The following is a 17,748-nucleotide window of genomic DNA, read 5'->3' as shown; positions in this document are numbered from 1 at the left end:
CACACCAGAGCGGGAGGCGTTTTGCAGAAACGCATACTCCCGGGCTGCTGCAGATTTTGGATTGCGGATGCGTTTCTGCCTCAATGTTAAGTATAGGAAAAACGCAAACCGCTCTGAAAAACGGCACTTCAGAGCGGTTTGCCAGGCGTTTTTTGTTACAGTAGCTGTTCAGTAACAGCTTTACTGTAACAATACATGAAATCTACTATACCAAAACCGCTACACAAAACCGCAAAACGCTAGCTGAAACGCTGCAGAAAAATAAGAAAAAGCGTTTCAAAATCTGCTAGCATTTTGCGGATCTGCTAGCGTTTTTTGGTGTGCACCAGGCCTAAGGGCTGGTGCACACCGAGCGGCTTTTTGGGCGTTTTCAGATCCGCTTGCGGCTGCGGATCTGCTTGGTCAATGTATCTCAATGGGTTGGTGCACACCAGAGCGGCAGGCGTTTTGCAGAAACGAAAAATGCCTGGGTGAGGCATTTTTTGGATTTCGGATGCGTTTCTGCCTCAATGTTAAGTATAGGAAAAACGCAAACCGCTCTGAAAAACGCCTGTTCAGAGCGGTTTTGCAGGCGGTTTTGTTACAGAAGCTGTTCAGTAACAGCTTTACTGTAACAATATATGAAATCTACTATACTGAAAACCGCAGCAGCAATCCGCAAAACGCTAGCAAAACGCCAAAGCGGGTTTTGGTGTGCACCAGCCCTAAGAGGGGATGCTTAATGTATCTCTTTCAAACGGAGCTTGTCAAACACTATTACATCATCTTGGTGTGAACTGCCTTTGGCAAAGTATCACCAGGCTCTGAAAATTTCTGTAGAAATGTTTAACCCCCCCTCTATTGCTACTCATGCACATTGTGTGTACAGTCCATTTAAAATTGTATCTGAAAAATCTAATAAAAAATTTGAAACAGAAAAACTTCTTGAAACTTGTGTGATTTCTTCAACAATGCAAACCAATGTACCAGTAGCTAGGTTTCACTGTAGTTTTAGGGCCCTTTTTACACTTACTGGGTCACGCTGCAGTACTCTCTCCGCCGTAGCTTGTTGCAGTGACCAATAAAGTCTATGACACATGACACACAGTGCAGCATGATGCCACAGAAGTGCTCAAAGATACAGTATATGAGTAACACTAATGCACATAATAACAGACTAATACACATAATAACAGAGAAACAGAGTGAGGAGCAGGGGAAGAAGTCAGATCAGTAGAGGGCAACCACCTCAGCACTGCTATATATGGTAATCACACAGTTCGTGAGGGTGGGTACACACTATACAATTTTCAAGTTAGATTGAGGCAATAATTTCTCATTGAGAAAGGGATCCATTTTGAGATCAGTAACGCAAAATTTGATCCATTTCTTAATTGGAAGCAGATCGGACATGCTGGAAATTTTCCAGTCAATCTGACAGGAAAATTGCATGGTGTGTGAATGAAAAGTGAGTGAAACCAAAAAATAGACAGTGTTTTTAAATCACGGGAAAAATATGGTAAACAACAACAACAAATAACATTTGTAAAGCGCTTTTTCTCCCATGGGACTCAAAGCGCATGGTAAAGTATCATGGTTGCCCTATTGATCAATGAAAAAAAAGTTCTGTTTACATCATGGGGGAAACTGGTCATGTTATACAATACAGGATTGAAACGTTTCCATTTGGTGAGTGCATTAATGGTATATGCTAAGCTGCTGCAAATACAGCTTGAAATGGTGTGTGTGTGTGTGGTATGCATTGCAACTATTTGTGTGGCTTTAAGCTCCTATGATTAACATTGATAGGGTCATTTAGCCATGGTAATTGTGCCTCGGGATCCATCTGTGTTTAATTATTGATCATTCAGAAGGAACAAACCTGCTTAGCAGGTCTGGCTAGTTGTGTGGCATAGTCAATACACACTCTAATATAATGTTATAAAGAAATAAGAGATCATGTGGTAAGAAGTAAATAAATAAATGTTGCAAGTAACTTCTGGCAGTCCAGGATGCTATGATCTTCGGGTGTGACTTGAAATACCAATGTCGCGAAATGTCACTTTTACTTCCTCATCTGCCTCACATGATCATTTAGGAAGCCAATTCATGCACAGGCAGATGTATTTGGACAGGAAGTAAGCCTACGAGATTAGAGGGGCACCCCTGAGAAAGGAGGCCTGATAGGATGACGTACTCAGTGTGTACACATATATAGCCCTGTCTTGGAATAGGCAACTAATTTTCGGTTGTCAAACACAGGATGCCCCTTGTCATTTCACAATGGCTCACGCCTGCTGCATCTGTAAGTCAAAGAGCACCCGATCTCCCACAGTTCTCTGGGCTACCACTGTCAGGAGGATATGGAAACTACACTACAGAAGAAGTTGAAGTGAGTAGATCTGCAATGCACTTATTAATGTTCTGTAATATGTTTGCTGTGTTGTTTGAATGTGAATGTTGTTATATTGCACTTTTTATTTTTTGTTTTTGTACAGAAGATGTTAAAGGGGACCTGGAATGTTTAGTTTTATAAAAGGATTGTAGCTAAAGAGGGAACATTTCGCAATTAAAAGGGTTACTATTAAACTGTCTGATCATTAAACTATTAGTTTGTATTTTAAAGGACAACTGTAGTGAGAAGAATATGGAGGCTGCCATATTTATTTCCCTTTAAACAGTACCAGTTGCCTGACAGCCCTGCTGATCTATGTGGCTGCAGTAGTGTCTGAGGGCTGGTGCACACCAAGAGCGGTTGTGATCGTTTTTTTAAACTGCTTTCGGGGGGAAAACCGCTTGGCTAATGTTAGTCAAGGGGCTGGTGCACACCAGGCTTGTTTTTCCCCCAAACGCAAACTCGGGTCCTCCAGCATTTTTTAGATTTCTGAGGCGTTTCTGCCTCGATGTAAAGTATAGGAAAGTGGAAAACTGCTAGGCATGTTTAGAAAATCTCTCTAAACATACCTAGAATTGCTCTTAAAAACAGCTTCAAAAACTGCTAGCGTTTGCGGATCCGCTAGCAGTTTTTGGTGTGCACTGGCCCTGAATCAGACCAGAAACAAGCATGCAGCTAATCTTGTCAGATCTGACAAAAATGCCACAAGAACACTTGTGCTGGGAATACACGGTTCGTTTTTGCCTTCGTTTAAACCTTCGTTTCGATTGTGCCTTTTGTCCTTTTCGATCCCGAAATAATCGGTCATACGGTTAATATCACCACCCACGGTTTCGTTTTTTTTTTCGATTCTGATGGTTTCGTTTTTCCAATGATCGAAGGCTGCAAAGAAACGAAATGAAAATCCCTTTTTACAGGGACGGACTAGCATAAACGAATATATAATCGATCTGAACAGCCATCAAGCCTACCTATGGCTCGATTAGATGGATAAAGAGAGATAATATCAAACATGTTCGATCACTAGTCGTTCGTTTTTGGGGTCTATTAATCGAAACTATAATGAGATTATGACTATTTTCACATACGTTTTCAACACTCGATTCGTTTACCGAACGAATCGAAGGTTTAAACGAAGGCAAAAACGAACCGTGTATTCCCAGCATTGGTCTGCATATGCTTGTTTAGGGTCTATGGCTAAAAGTGTTAGGGCCCATTCACAATGAGGTGAATAGCGGCCATTTACCGCTAATCGTCGAATCACCGGAGATTGCTAGCGCTTTTAAAAACACTAGTGTAGTGTAAAGTGGCTGGATAGTGTAACGGTTACGTGCTTTGGTTCAAATCTCGGCTCTTCCTGTTCAGTAAGCCAGCACCTATTCAGTAAGGAGTTCCTGGGAAAGACTCCCTAACACTGCTACTGCCCACTCAGTGCGCTCTAGTGGCTGCCTCGCAAGTGCTTTGAGTCCGACAGGTGAAAAAACGCTATATAAATATAAAAATTATTATTAACCACTTCACCACTGAGGGGTTTTACCCCTTGAGCACCAGAGCAATTTTCACCTTTCAGTACTCCTTCCATTCATTCGTCTATAACTTTATCATTACTTATCACAATTAAATGAACTATATCTTGTTTTTTCCGCCACCAATTAGGCTTTCTTTAGGTGGGACATTATGCCAAGAATTATTTTATTCTAAATATGTTTTAATGGGAAAATAGGAAAAATGTGGGAAAAAATTCATTATTTTTCAGTTTTCGGCCATTATAGTTTTTTAATTATGCATGCTACTGTAATTAAAACCCATGAAATGTATTTGCCCATTTGTCCTGGTTATAAAACCGTTTAAAGTATGTCCCTATCACAATGTTTGGCGCCAATATTTTATTTGGAAATAAAGGTGCATTTTTCTCAGTTTTGCGTCCATCCCTAATTACAAGCCCATAGTTTATAAAGTAAGTGTTGTACCCTCCTGACATAAAAATTTAAAAAGTTCAGTCCCTAAGGTAACTATGTATTTTTTTTAATTGTAATTTTTTTTAAAAAAAAAATTTTAAATACAAAAAAAAAAATGGGGAGTGTGGGAGGTAATGAGTTAATTTTTTTTGTGTATAAGCAGGGATGCTCAAATTCGGCTTCGGGAGATATCCGGATTTTTGCTATCCGGATATCTCCCAGTAATGCTGTGCGGGCTGGGCGGGGGGGTCAAGCTTACCTCTCTGACGTCTTCTTCGGTCGTCCCTCGGCGCCTCCCAAGCGGCGGTCACCTGATTACAAACACTTCCTCCTTCCGGGTTGAAGGAGGAAGTGTTTGTAATCACGTGACGTGCATGGAGCGCATCGTGGGAGGTGCTGAGGGACGACCGAAGAAGACGTCAGAGAGGTAAGCTTGACCCCCCCCGCCCAGCCCGCACAGCATTACTGGGAGATATCCGGATAGCAAAAATCCGGATATCTCCTGAAGCCGAATTTGAGCATCCCTATGTATAAGTAATGATTTGTATGTGAAAAATGCTTTAGGGTGTAGTTTTACTATTTGGCCACAAGATGGCAACAGTAGCTTTGTTTAATGTGTCCTCCAAGCGTCCTTACTGACGCTTGGAGGAAGTACTAGGAGGCTGGGTAAGTTTTTTTTTTTTTTTTTTTTTTTTTTTGTTTTGTTTTGTTTTGTTTTGTTTTGTTTTGTTTTTTGTTTTTTTTCCACAATGATCGCGCTGCTTAGCGGAAAAGCAGCGGATCATTGCGGGGCTCAGATCAACGAACGGGAATGGATTTTCCCATTCATTGATCTCCAGGCGAGCGGCGGGCAGCGTGTTTACGAGCGGGAGTGCGCACTAGAGCGAGCGGGAGCGCGTGCAGCGGCGGGAGTGCGGAAAGTACGGATTTCTCCGTCCCTGGGGGTGAAAGGATGGAAAAGGGGACGGAGAAATTCGTACGGGCGGGGGTAAAGTGGTTAAAGTATATGGCAGTGATCTCACTGCCACGGCCGCGTCTATTTGCGATAAACGCAAGCGCGGTGCATGCAGTGCTTTTTCAAAATTTTTGAGGGATAACGATTGCAATGTTAAAAAAATGCTAATCGCGATCGCTCAAAGATCATGAAAATGTACAGTCAAAAATACACGTTTATCATGAAAAATCGCTGCAAAACGCTAGCACTAATCGCTAGCGTTTTTCGACCCTCAGTGTGAATGGGCCCTAATGCTAGCTACACACTATGCAATTTTCTGACAGATTTACTGTCAGATAAATTATTTCCAACATCTCCAATCTGATTTCCGATGGATTTTTTTTTATCGATTTTCTGTTCACTTCTATGAAAAATTGTTCTAAAAATCGATCGGAAATCAGATCAGACATGTTGGAAATAATCGATGTGACCGTAAACTGTCAGAAAATTGCATCATTTGAACCTAGCATTAGAGGCAGAGGATTAGCAGGACAGCCAGGACTGGTATTGCTTAAAGGATAAGGTGACATGTAACATGATGAGATAGACGTGTATGTACAGTGCCTAGCACACAAATAACACTGCTGTGTTATTTTTTTTCTTTCTCTACCTGAAAGAGTTAAACATCAGGTATGTAAGTGGCAGTTCCTGTCGGGACAGGGTCAGACTACAGTGTGACCGTCACTGATAAGAAATTACAACTATAAAACACTTTACTAGCAGAAAATGGCTTCTGTGAGTAGGAAAGAGATAGAAAGGGTATAAAAATAGTTCATAGATTTTTGCTGTGGCATACTTCAAGGAATGTGCCATTGAGCAAAAACAATAAAACAGTAAAAACGTAAAAAGTAGATTTAAATAAAAAACTGGAATATCTTCAATAGTCATTTTTAGGAGGAGGATAGATACAATTGTTTAATTTGGTTATTTTCACCTCGGGTGTCCTTTAAAAGGAAATAAATATGTCAGCCTCCATATACCTCTCGTTACAGTTGTCCTTTAGGCTGCTTTCACATTAAGACATTACAGGCGCACGTTAGTGCAGCCTGTAACGCAGCCCACCGCACAGTAATGAAAATTCAATGGGCTGTTCACAGTGCCCACGTTGCGTTACATTGTAACGCAACACGTCCGTTGAGAGTGCTGCAAGCCGCGTTAGACTGTGCGCACATGCTCAGTAGTGTTGGAGGAGGAGGTCTTCCCTCCTCCTCCTAAGCCGAGGAGGTCTTCCCTCCTTCTCCTAAGCCGCGTTAGACTGTGCGCACATGCTCAGTAGTGTTGGAGGAGGAGGTCTTCCCTCCTCCTCCTCGGCCAGGCACAAGGCTAATTAATATTCACTGCACGGTGTGACGTGCAGTGTTTACTTCCTGGAGCGCCGCTCTGTGCGGTGATTAGCCGGCTGGACCACGTGATGCCGCATGCGTCCAGGAGTACGCATCACGGATGCCAGAGTGAGCTGCACAACATGGCTCACTCTGACGTCCACATCCAAGAGCACCACCAGGCGTTGCGTTAGGGGCACGTTATGCGACCATAACGTCCCCTAAAACGCAATGTCTTAGTGTGTAAGTAGCCTTAAGTTCTGTGCCTGCATTACAAAAGTCCTGTAAAATTATTTTTATAAGGTGATGTATCTGGGTGTAACCATCACTGACATATTTCCTTTTTTGTCTGTCATTCAAGTAAATATTGTCTTAATTTCTTCTACTATTTTGTGAAATTTATGTTTGACTTGGTTGAGGGCTCAGCTCTGGAAGTAGTCTGACACTTGTAAATAAATGAATTTTGTGGTGTTTGCTTTGTACAGTGTCAGGAAGTGGGAAAGTTAAATGCCACTCTTCGCTGTGAATTCATCAAGAATACGCCAGACTGCAATGACACTGATGGTTACATTAATTATTTGGAGAGAGCTTTCTGCAGCTTTCCACCACAGCTCTACCCGTTGGCGATCTTCCTCTATGTGAGTATGTTTTCAGCATTGTACGTGTCACATTTAAGGGAGTATGCTGGGCCAATGGACATAGGTTAATATAAGCTAAAGCAGCATTCCATGCCAATCAGCAGCTGCAAGAGGAAGTAAAATCCTGGAAATTTTCACTCACACTGCCACGTGAAAAATGGCAGCAAATTGCAGCTGTATGCTATATATTCAGCAAAACTGGTTTATATATGACTCATGTTGTCTGTTTCTCCTGCTCAGGTGCTGTGGCTTCTTTACCTATTCATCATCCTAGCAGTAGCTGCAGAGAAGTTGTAAGTATTCCAGTATCCATGTCATTTGGGAATGGAGGCTACCACCTTATCTACCTTTTAAAAACATAGTATCTTGGCTGTAATGCTTAGCTAATAGAAAGCTGCCCATACAGTGGTCAATGTGGCTAATAGATAAGATTCCTTCTCTAGCAGATCATGTCCTGAATCTATCTAATTGAAATCCCTCTACACTCTCTGCAAAAAGATTTTCTGTATGACAAGTAGCCCCCTAACCGCCACTCACCCATCTGGGCCGTGCAAATGTAGGAGGCGGAGCTTACGCTCACCTGTCTGCCTGTGTATGTCCTTTTCTCCAGAGCCACTAGGTGCTCCTACCTGTGTCTTCCCTTCTGGGGCGCCTGTGTCATGTGACCAACGCTAAAGGCACCATGGCACGCATCTTACGTGACCACTAAAGGCCTCTAATGTTTGGCCTCTAGTATTGTCATATGACGCAGGAGCCCTGAAGGGAAGACACAGGAAGTGGGCCAGTGGACAGGTGAGTGTGTGCTCCATTGCCTACACTGCGTGTCGCTGATCCAAAAAATAAATACCAACAGCGCTGTGTTCCCGGCCCACCGCCAATCAAGAGATACGTTCCATCTGAAGCCAGTTGATCAATTGTGTCCGAAAATCAATTGGGCGTCATTTGCGGCATCCACTTGTAAAGGATTCGATCAAATTATTGAATCGTTCAGATATCGAGGGAAAAAAATCTCCGTGTATGGCAACCTTTTAGCCCAATCTACACGATCCGATTCTTTGTACAATTCAATTACGATTCTATTTACGATTCTATTAAATCCAACATGTCTGATCCTGATTCAATTCAATTTGATTTGCCATTGTTTTGTAATGGCAAATCAAATTGAATCGAATCAGGATCGGACATGTTGGATTTAATAGAATCGTAAATAGAATCGTAATCGAATCGTACAAAGAATCGTATCGTGTAGATTGGGCTTTAGTGTCAAAGACGCTCCTCTGCAATAAAAATGCTGAAGAGATGAGTCAGAAGTTAGGCACGAACATGATCTGTGTACCTATCCTAGGTGAGTGATTTACAAACTGTTCTAGTCAGACCACCACTATATTCTACTTAGAAAGCAGTATAACCAGGAAGAAGCCTTCAGTCAGGGGTCACACTTGTCTTTCAGTTTTCTGCACACATTTTTATTCCTGCACAGTAGGGGCTTGATTCACAAAGCGGTGCTAACTGTTTAGCACGGGTGTGCTAAACAGTTAGCACGTGAAGTGCAGACTTTTGCGTGCACAATTTGCCGCGATTTGCGCGAATCGCGGCAAATTGCACGCGCAAAAGTCAGCGATCGCACGAATCGTGGCACTTTGCACGCGCAAAAGTCCGCGAACGTCACTTCACGTGCCAACTGTTTAGCACACCCGTGCTAAACAGTTAGCACCGCTTTGTGAATCAAGCCCTATGTGTGTTTGTATGCAGAATTTTTTTTTATTTTTTATCACAGCAGCCTATGTCTGACTGACAAAATGTGCAGAAATATCCTGTGCGCAAAATCCGCATTCGTGTGACCTAGTTCATTGATTAACAGGAGTTCTCAGTTGAAATCCGTTTTACTGTGCAGAAAACACACACAAAGCGGACAAGTGTGACCCCTGCCTCAAAGCTTTCTGACAGTTGTACAGAATTCCAACCTGTTTTTACAGACTGGGCATTATCCAGTTTGTAGATTGTATCCCATGGAAGGATAGCCTTCCATGTCTTCTGTCCACTTAGTATAATGTTTTAAAAGGAAGTTCAGCATTAAGAGTGAATTTCTGTTAAGTTTTAATTATTTTTTTCTTGGATGCGTTTTTCAGCTTTTGTCCAAATTTGTCTGCAATCTCGCGAACACTCCGGCTTTCCCACAATGTGGCAGTATCCTTTCCATATGTTCAGTTATGAGTGTGAGATAAGATGTGGATCTAAACCAATTAGTGCATGGAAGTGTGGAGCTATATGACCATGTTTTGAAAACTTCTGTGCGTGTATTTTGGACAGGGAAGTGTATGGAGACCTTTTCATTGGCAGTGGAGATATCCAATGAGGTGCTAAGAATTCTGGCTTGCATGCAAATTGTATGTAGCTTTTATTTATTTTTATTGTTAAAATTGTATGTAGCTTGGATCAAATCCACTACCTGTCAATTTTCATTGGCCCAATTTGCAGCAGGATTCAGTTTGTGCGTGTATCAGAATTATGAGCACATTATTGGCCATTTCTAATGGACAGTATGGTAGCTAAATGGCGAATACTCTGGCCTTGCAGCTGTAGGATTCCACATTTTATTCCCAATTCTCTCTGCATGCAGAATCGGTACTCCTCATGTGCCTGTGTGGGGATCCGCTTGCTTCATGGTGCTAGTTGGCTTCCTGCTAAACTACAGCTCAGACTGTTATCAGGGCATCAGTTGTGCGTCTCTTTGAGGGAGAGTAAAGCTACATACCCATGCTGGTCTGAACTCAGTTGTAGAGGACAATAACGACCATCATGGCCATGAATCGGGTAGTCAGACTAGTGTGTGTACAGCGTCCGCACGACTATCACTAAATATTCAGCATGTTGGATCTTTAGCAATACCCGATACATGAGGATTGCACCATTGCATTGTTCTCAATGCTCTCCTACCCGCCGGAAACTGCTCTGTTGCACGTGCTCATGGCCCCTTCGCCCGATCCATAGCAACAGAAGCATCTCCTGCCAGAGCCTGATGACAAGTCTGTATAGATCCAACAGACCTCGCCATGTGAATATGGGCCAAAGGCCCCATTTACACGTAATCAGTTGCTCTCCGTTATAAGACAACTGATTTTCAAAGTAATGCCCATGTTTTCCTATGGCTCAATTCCCACAATACGCGTTTTAACTGAAATCTTTTTCACAATGCACTGCTATGGAAAAAATGCGTACCAACGCGCACTAACACGTACTAATGCATACCAAAGCATTAAGTGTAAGGCCCGGTTCACATTAGCGGTTGCTATCCGGAATCGCCGTGCCGGAGCCGTGCCGGAGCCGGACCGCATGCGGACCGGACGAAACGGACGCACGGCATAGCAATGAAAGTCTATGCGACCGTTCACATGCGTCCGTTTCGTCCGGACCGGAGCCGGACCGGATCCGGACTCCGGCGTTCGTTCCAACATGCGCTATTTTTTGGTCCGGCTGGTCCGGCTGACGTATCCGGACCGGAGCCGGAATGTTGCATCCGGCCAATGGAAACCAATGAGAACCGGAGAGCGCACAACACACTGGCTATAAAAACCGGATGTTGTACCACACTTCCTATGCAGACTCTATGGTATGGTGGCCATTTTGGATGGGGACCACATGGCACCAGCGTTCACAGAGTGGAGCAGCAGTGACTTCATGCTGGAGCTCTTTGGCAGCAATATGGAGCAGGATCTGTCTGATAGCGAGGGGGTGAGGCCCTACACATCAGAAGACCTCATCCTACAGGTGCAGCAGGTACCAGCCCTGTGGGACAAGGGGGATGCGGACCACAGCAACATCAAAAAATGCAGAGGCCTGTGGAAAAAAATTGCCAAGCTGTATGTGGAGGACTTTGAGAACTTGAGCAAGAGACAGCAAGGCACAGAGGGTATGTTGACTAGAAGTTTTTTGGGGGGGTCTTGTTGTTTAAGCTTGTGATGTATTCAACTTTTGCTATGGATTTGTGTCACCCACGTGTTGCCCACCCACCCGTGGCCCACCCACCTGTTCCCCACCCACCTGTTCCCCACCCACCTGTACCCCACCTGTGATGTATCCCACCCACCTGTACCCCACCTGTGATGTATCCCACCCACCTGTACCCCACCTGTGATGTATCCCACCCACCTGTGATGTATCCCACCCACCTGTGATGTATCCCACCCACCTGTGATGTATCCCACCCACCTGTGATGTATCCCACCCACCTGTACCCCACCTGTGATGTATCCCACCCACCTGTACCCCACCTGTGATGTATCCCACCCACCTGTGATGTATCCCACCCACCTGTACCCCACCTGTGATGTATCCCACCCACCTCTACCCCACTTGTGATGTATCCCACCCACCTGTACCCCACCTGTGATGTATCCCACCCACCTGTACCCCACCTGTGATGTATCCCACCCACCTGTGATGTATCCCACCCACCTGTGATGTATCCCACCCACCTGTACCCCACCTGTGATGTATCCCACCCACCTGTGATGTATCCCACCCACCTGTACCCCACCTGTGATGTATCCCACCCACCTCTACCCCACTTGTGATGTATCCCACCCACCTGTACCCCACCTGTGATGTATCCCACCCACCTGTGATGTATCCCACCCACCTGTGATGTATCCCACCCACCTGTACCCCACCTGTGATGTATCCCACCCACCTGTACCCCACCTGTGATGTATCCCACCCACCTGTGATGTACCCCACCTGTGATGTACCCCACCTGTGATGTATCCCACCCACCTGTACCCCACCTGTGATGTATCCCACCCACCTCTACCCCACTTGTGATGTATCCCACCCACCTGTACCCCACCTGTGATGTATCCCACCCACCTGTACCCCACCTGTGATGTATCCCACCCACCTGTGATGTATCCCACCCACCTGTACCCCACCTGTGATGTATCCCACCCACCTGTGATGTATCCCACCCACCTGTACCCCACCTGTGATGTATCCCACCCACCTCTACCCCACTTGTGATGTATCCCACCCACCTGTACCCCACCTGTGATGTATCCCACCCACCTGTACCCCACCTGTGATGTACCCCACCTGTGCTGTATCCCACCCACCTGTGCTGTATCCCACCCACCTGTGCTTTATCCCACCCACCTGTGCTTTATCCCACCCACCTGTGATGTATCCCACCCACCTGCGATGTACCCCACCTGTGCACATAAAACATACACAATGACCAATTATTATACATTAATTTATTGTAAAAAATTAATACATTTAAAATCACTCAAACTTGAAACTCCAAAATAAACACATTTCAACAAAACATATTAAAAACCAAACATTCACCCTCGTCCAGGTGGTGTGGTAAAATAAAGTCTCAGTTGGTCCCTGTTCCGCAGTGACACTACCCTTGGCCTGGTTGCATACCTCCGCAGGGGCATTAGTGGAAGCACATTCGGGGGTTCCGGAGTCTCTCTTTCCTCCTGCCGCACAAAGTTGTGGAGGATGCATGCTGCCTTCACCACGACAACTGCGTTGCCCGGTTTCAGCAGCATGGGCGTGTGGAACACCCTCCACTTTGACACCAGGATCCCAAATGTGCACTCCACCATTCTCCTTGCACGGCTCAACCGAGCATTGAAGTGTAGCTGGCTGGCATCAAGTCCCCTGTCTGGGTACGGACGCATTACATGGTCGGACAGGGCGAAGGCCTCGTCCCCCACAAACACATAGGGGTAGGCCGGTGCCCTTGTCCCAGGCCAGGGTCTGTCACGGGGGAGACGCAGTCTGCCTTCCTCCATCAGCCGGCAAAGGGTCGTACGCTGGAAAATTCCAGAGTCATTGGAACTACCGTACGACCCCACATCCACGTACACAAACTTGTAGTCCGCATCTGCCACTGCCATTAGAACAATGCTGAAGTATTTTTTATAGTTGAAATAATGGCTGCCACTCCCCACGGGTTTCTGAATCCGGATGTGTTTCCCATCCAGTGCGCCAACACAATTAGGAAACTTGCACTCGGTCCAGAAGCCCTGGGCGATCTCCTCCCATTTCGTGGTGTCCGGCACAGGCATGTATCTGGCCCTCAGTCGCGTCCAAAGGATCCTCGAAGTCCTCACGACGATGCCTGCCACCGTGCTCTTCCCAATACGAAATGTCACATGTAGCGATGTATATGTTTGTCCAGTTGCGATGTACCTACAAGAGAAATAATCGAAATCAATTTTTCATGTCGTTACAGGAGAAAGGTACAAGACAAGGTGGCGCAATATACGGGATGCATATGTGAAATGGCTACGGAAGAAAAAACTTGCCGAACGAAGTGGCAGTGGCGGGGGAAGGCGACAAAAAGACTACCAATTTGCCAAGCAATTGTCTTTCATCAATGCAAGCCTGGAACCTAGACTGTAAGTACCACTACTGTGGGCAGGAACTGAGAGCTCATTTACCATGACTTCGGCCATGTATTGCTATGGCCTCAATTCCCATGGCTAGCGAAATTTTCTCACAAGCTTTATCAAATGTTGGGTAGAAACGGGTGATAAAGTGATTGCTAGTGTTTGCTAGCTCTGTGAATTGACGCCACATGCTGTTTGGCACACCAATAAATATTGTTTTTATCTACAGGACTGAAGACAATTTGGAGCAAGAGGAACCGACCCAGGAGGCACGGTTCAGCAGTGAGGAGAGCTTGGTGGATGATGACGTCGCTGATGTAACCTATTGCCCCGAGGAGAGGAGTAGGAGGAGGGAGTCCTTAATCCCAACTCTCTCCTTTGATGATGACTTGGCAGAAGAGAGCTTGGATGTTGAGGTTGCAGGACCGAGTGTGGAAGAAGCTGAACCTCCACAATCGACCGCTATGGAAGCTCCAGGGGAACAAGAACAAAGTGAGGAGCACCGAGAGACTGCAGCACAACCAGCGCGCAGGGCAACCCCGACACAGGCCAGAGGACGGGAAGATGCTGCCACACCACCAGTGAGGACCACCACACCAGTGAGGCGTCGAGGTACCCTCCCCCCAACAAGGAGAGAGACAGAGTCCGAGATGTCCGGGGCTGTCTCCGGACTTCTCGGGATTCTTCAGAGCCACCAAACTCTCATAACCCGGCAGTTGCAAGATGAGGACAGGGGCCATATCATGGAGCAGTACAAGTCCCACATCACTACACTGCAATGTGAGCTCGACGCTGTACATGGGCACTACAGGGACGAGCTTAAAATGATGCATGAGATGCACAGAGGAGAAATCGACCAACTGCGTGCGCAGCATCATCAGTCGGTGGGCCAGCTGCAGAACATGATGCAGCAAATGCATCAACAAAGCAAGGAACTACTGAAGTTGCAGGCACACCCGTGTTTTCACACTGTGATGTCTCTAATACCATATCTAGAAAAGGTGCCTTCACAAAACCTGATGGCGTGCCATTCCAATTTGCTGGAGGTGATTAAACAGCACATGGACACGCCATTATTGCAACCACCAATTTTTAGACCCCCACAACCAACAGCGGTGCCCACCTGGCAATCATCACAGATGTACACCGGCTACAGAGGCAGTCAATATGGGCCACCGCTGTCAGGGTCCAGCTCATCCACGACCAGCACCCAAGAGAGTCCAGATTTCCAGGCAGCAACTCCCACCTTTTCTAGTAGTGGTGCCGATACAATTTGAAAAAAAAAGTCAAATTGTTCCTGGACATGCTCCTCTGAATACCTCCGATCCACGGAGGAAGGATACCATCACAGGGCTTTTTAACTTTTGGTTTTGCTGGACTTGAACTTTAGGGCCTGGTGTCCCCGAAAGACACTACCTGGGTCACAAACTTGTGCCTGTTGCACTGCACCTGTAGTCATGCACCTGTGCCTTTGATTCCTCTTGTTCCTTACTTTGTTGATCCTAATCACTTGCACAAGACCCTTGGAGCCATGGATGAAGGACACCTTGACTGGTCGATGAGAGGCCTAGCCTTTTCACTGACCTGTGTCCTTCATCCATGGCTGAGAGGGTCATGTGCCAGTGGTTAGGTTTTTGAAGCACTTCAACTTTAGGGCCTGGTGTCCCCGAAAGACACTACCTGGGTCACAACCTTGTGCCTGTTGCACTGCACCTGTAGTCATGCACCTCTGCCATCGGTTCCTCTTGCTCCTCACTTTGTTCTTGTTCCTAACCACTTGCATAAGACCCTTGGAGCCATGGATGAAGGACACCTTGACTGGTCGGTGAGAGGCCTAGCCTTTTCACTGACCTGTGTCCTTCATCCATGGCTGAGAGGGTCATGTGCCAGTGGTTAGGTTTTTGAAGCACTTCAACTTTAGGGCCTGGTGTCCCCGAAAGACACTACCTGGGTCACAACCTTGTGCCTGTTGCACTGCACCTGTAGTCATGCACCTCTGCCATCGGTTCCTCTTGCTCCTCACTTTGTTCTTGTTCCTAACCACTTGCACAAGACCCTTGGAGCCATGGATGAAGGACACCTACACTGGTCGGTGAGAGGCCTAGCCTTTTCACTGCCCTGTGTCCTTCATCCATGGCTCAGAGGGTCCTGTGCCAGTCGTTAGGTTTTAGAAGCACTAATAATTTAGGGCCTGGTGTCCCCGAAAGACACTACCTGGGTCACAACCTTGTGCCTGTTGCACAGCACCTGTAGTCCTGCACCTGTGCCTTTGATTCCTCTTGTTCCTTACTTTGTTGATCCTAACCACTTGCACAAGACCCTTGGAGCCATGGATGAAGGACACCTTGACTGGTCGATGAGAGGCCTAGCCTTTTCACTGACCTGTGTCCTTCATCCATGGCTGAGAGGGTCATGTGCCAGTGGTTAGGTTTTTGAAGCACTTCAACTTTAGGGCCTGGTGTCCCCGAAAGACACTACCTGGGTCACAACCTTGTGCCTGTTGCACTGCACCTATAGTCATGCACCTCTGCCATCGGTTCCTCTTGCTCCTCACTTTGTTCTTGTTCCTAACCACTTGCACAAGACCCTTGGAGCCATGGATGAAGGACACCTTGACTGGTCGGTGAGAGGCCTAGCCTTTTCACTGACCTGTGTCCTTCATCCATGGCTGAGAGGGTCATGTGCCAGTGGTTAGGTTTTTGAAGCACTTCAACTTTAGGGCCTGGTGTCCCCGAAAGACACTACCTGGGTCACAACCTTGTGCCTGTTGCACTGCACCTGTAGTCATGCACCTCTGCCATCGGTTCCTCTTGCTCCTCACTTTGTTCTTGTTCCTAACCACTTGCACAAGACCCTTGGAGCCATGGATGAAGGACACCTTGACTGGTCGGTGAGAGGCCTAGCCTTTTCACTGCCCTGTGTCCTTCATCCATGGCTCAGAGGGTCATGTGCCAGTGGTTAGGTTTTTGAAGCACTTCAATTTTAGGGCCTGGTGTCCCCGAAAGACACTACCTGGGTCACAACCTTGTGCCTGTTGCACTGCACCTGTAGTCATGCACCTCTGCCATCGGTTCCTCTTGCTCCTCACTTTGTTCTTGTTCCTAACCACTTGCACAAGACCCTTGGAGCCATGGATGAAGGACACCTTGACTGGTCGGTGAGAGGCCTAGCCTTTTCACTGCCCTGTGTCCTTCATCCATGGCTCAGAGGGTCATGTGCCAGTGGTTAGGTTTTTGAAGCACTTCAATTTTAGGGCCTGGTGTCCCCGAAAGACACTACCTGGGTCACAACCTTGTGCCTGTTGCACTGCACCTGTAGTCATGCACCTCTGCCATCGGTTCCTCTTGCTCCTCACTTTGTTCTTGTTTCTAACCACTTGCACAAGACCCTTGGAGCCATGGATGAAGGACACCTTGACTGGTCGGTGAGAGGCCTAGCCTTTTCACTGCCCTGTGTCCTTCATCCATGGCTCAGAGGGTCATGTGCCAGTGGTTAGGTTTTTAAAGCACTTCAATTTATTAGGGCCTGGTGTCCCCGAAAGACACTACCTGGGTCACAACCTTGTGCCTGTTGCACTGCACCTGTAGTCATGCACCTCTGCCATCGGTTCCTCTTGCTCCTCACTTTGTTCTTGTTCCTAACCACTTGCACAAGACCCTTGGAGCCATGGATGAAGGACACCTTGACTGGTCGGTGAGAGGCCTAGCCTTTTCACTGCCCTGTGTCCTTCATCCATGGCTCAGAGGGTCATGTGCCAGTGGTTAGGTTTTTGAAGCACTTCAATTTTAGGGCCTGGTGTCCCCGAAAGACACTACCTGGGTCACAACCTTGTGCCTGTTGCACTGCACCTGTAGTCATGCACCTCTGCCATCGGTTCCTCTTGCTCCTCACTTTGTTCTTGTTCCTAACCACTTGCACAAGACCCTTGGAGCCATGGATGAAGGACACCTTGACTGGTCGGTGAGAGGCCTAGCCTTTTCACTGCCCTGTGTCCTTCATCCATGGCTCAGAGGGTCATGTGCCAGTGGTTAGGTTTTTGAAGCACTTCAATTTTAGGGCCTGGT

General features: G+C 46.5%; 1 protein-coding gene across 2 annotated transcripts in view; it reads left to right on the top strand.

Annotated features, from left to right (window-relative positions):
- Positions 1–17,748, top strand: part of SLC8B1 (solute carrier family 8 member B1) — a 102,091-nt gene that overhangs the window by 36,642 nt on the left and 47,701 nt on the right. For both annotated transcript variants that reach the window (XM_068239660.1, XM_068239669.1), the window contains exons 4-7: positions 2,242–2,371; positions 7,134–7,286; positions 7,527–7,579; positions 9,416–9,474. In XM_068239660.1, the coding sequence (XP_068095761.1) occupies positions 2,243–2,371; positions 7,134–7,286; positions 7,527–7,579; positions 9,416–9,474 (394 nt within the window). In that variant the 5' untranslated portion in view covers position 2,242. The remainder of the gene's footprint in view (positions 1–2,241; positions 2,372–7,133; positions 7,287–7,526; positions 7,580–9,415; positions 9,475–17,748) is intronic.

Source organism: Hyperolius riggenbachi, chromosome 1 (assembly GCF_040937935.1).
Source record: "Hyperolius riggenbachi isolate aHypRig1 chromosome 1, aHypRig1.pri, whole genome shotgun sequence".
Lineage (NCBI taxonomy): Eukaryota > Metazoa > Chordata > Amphibia > Anura > Hyperoliidae > Hyperolius > Hyperolius riggenbachi.
Note: the sequence above shows the minus strand (reverse complement) of the source record. Positions and strands in the feature narration are given on the sequence as shown.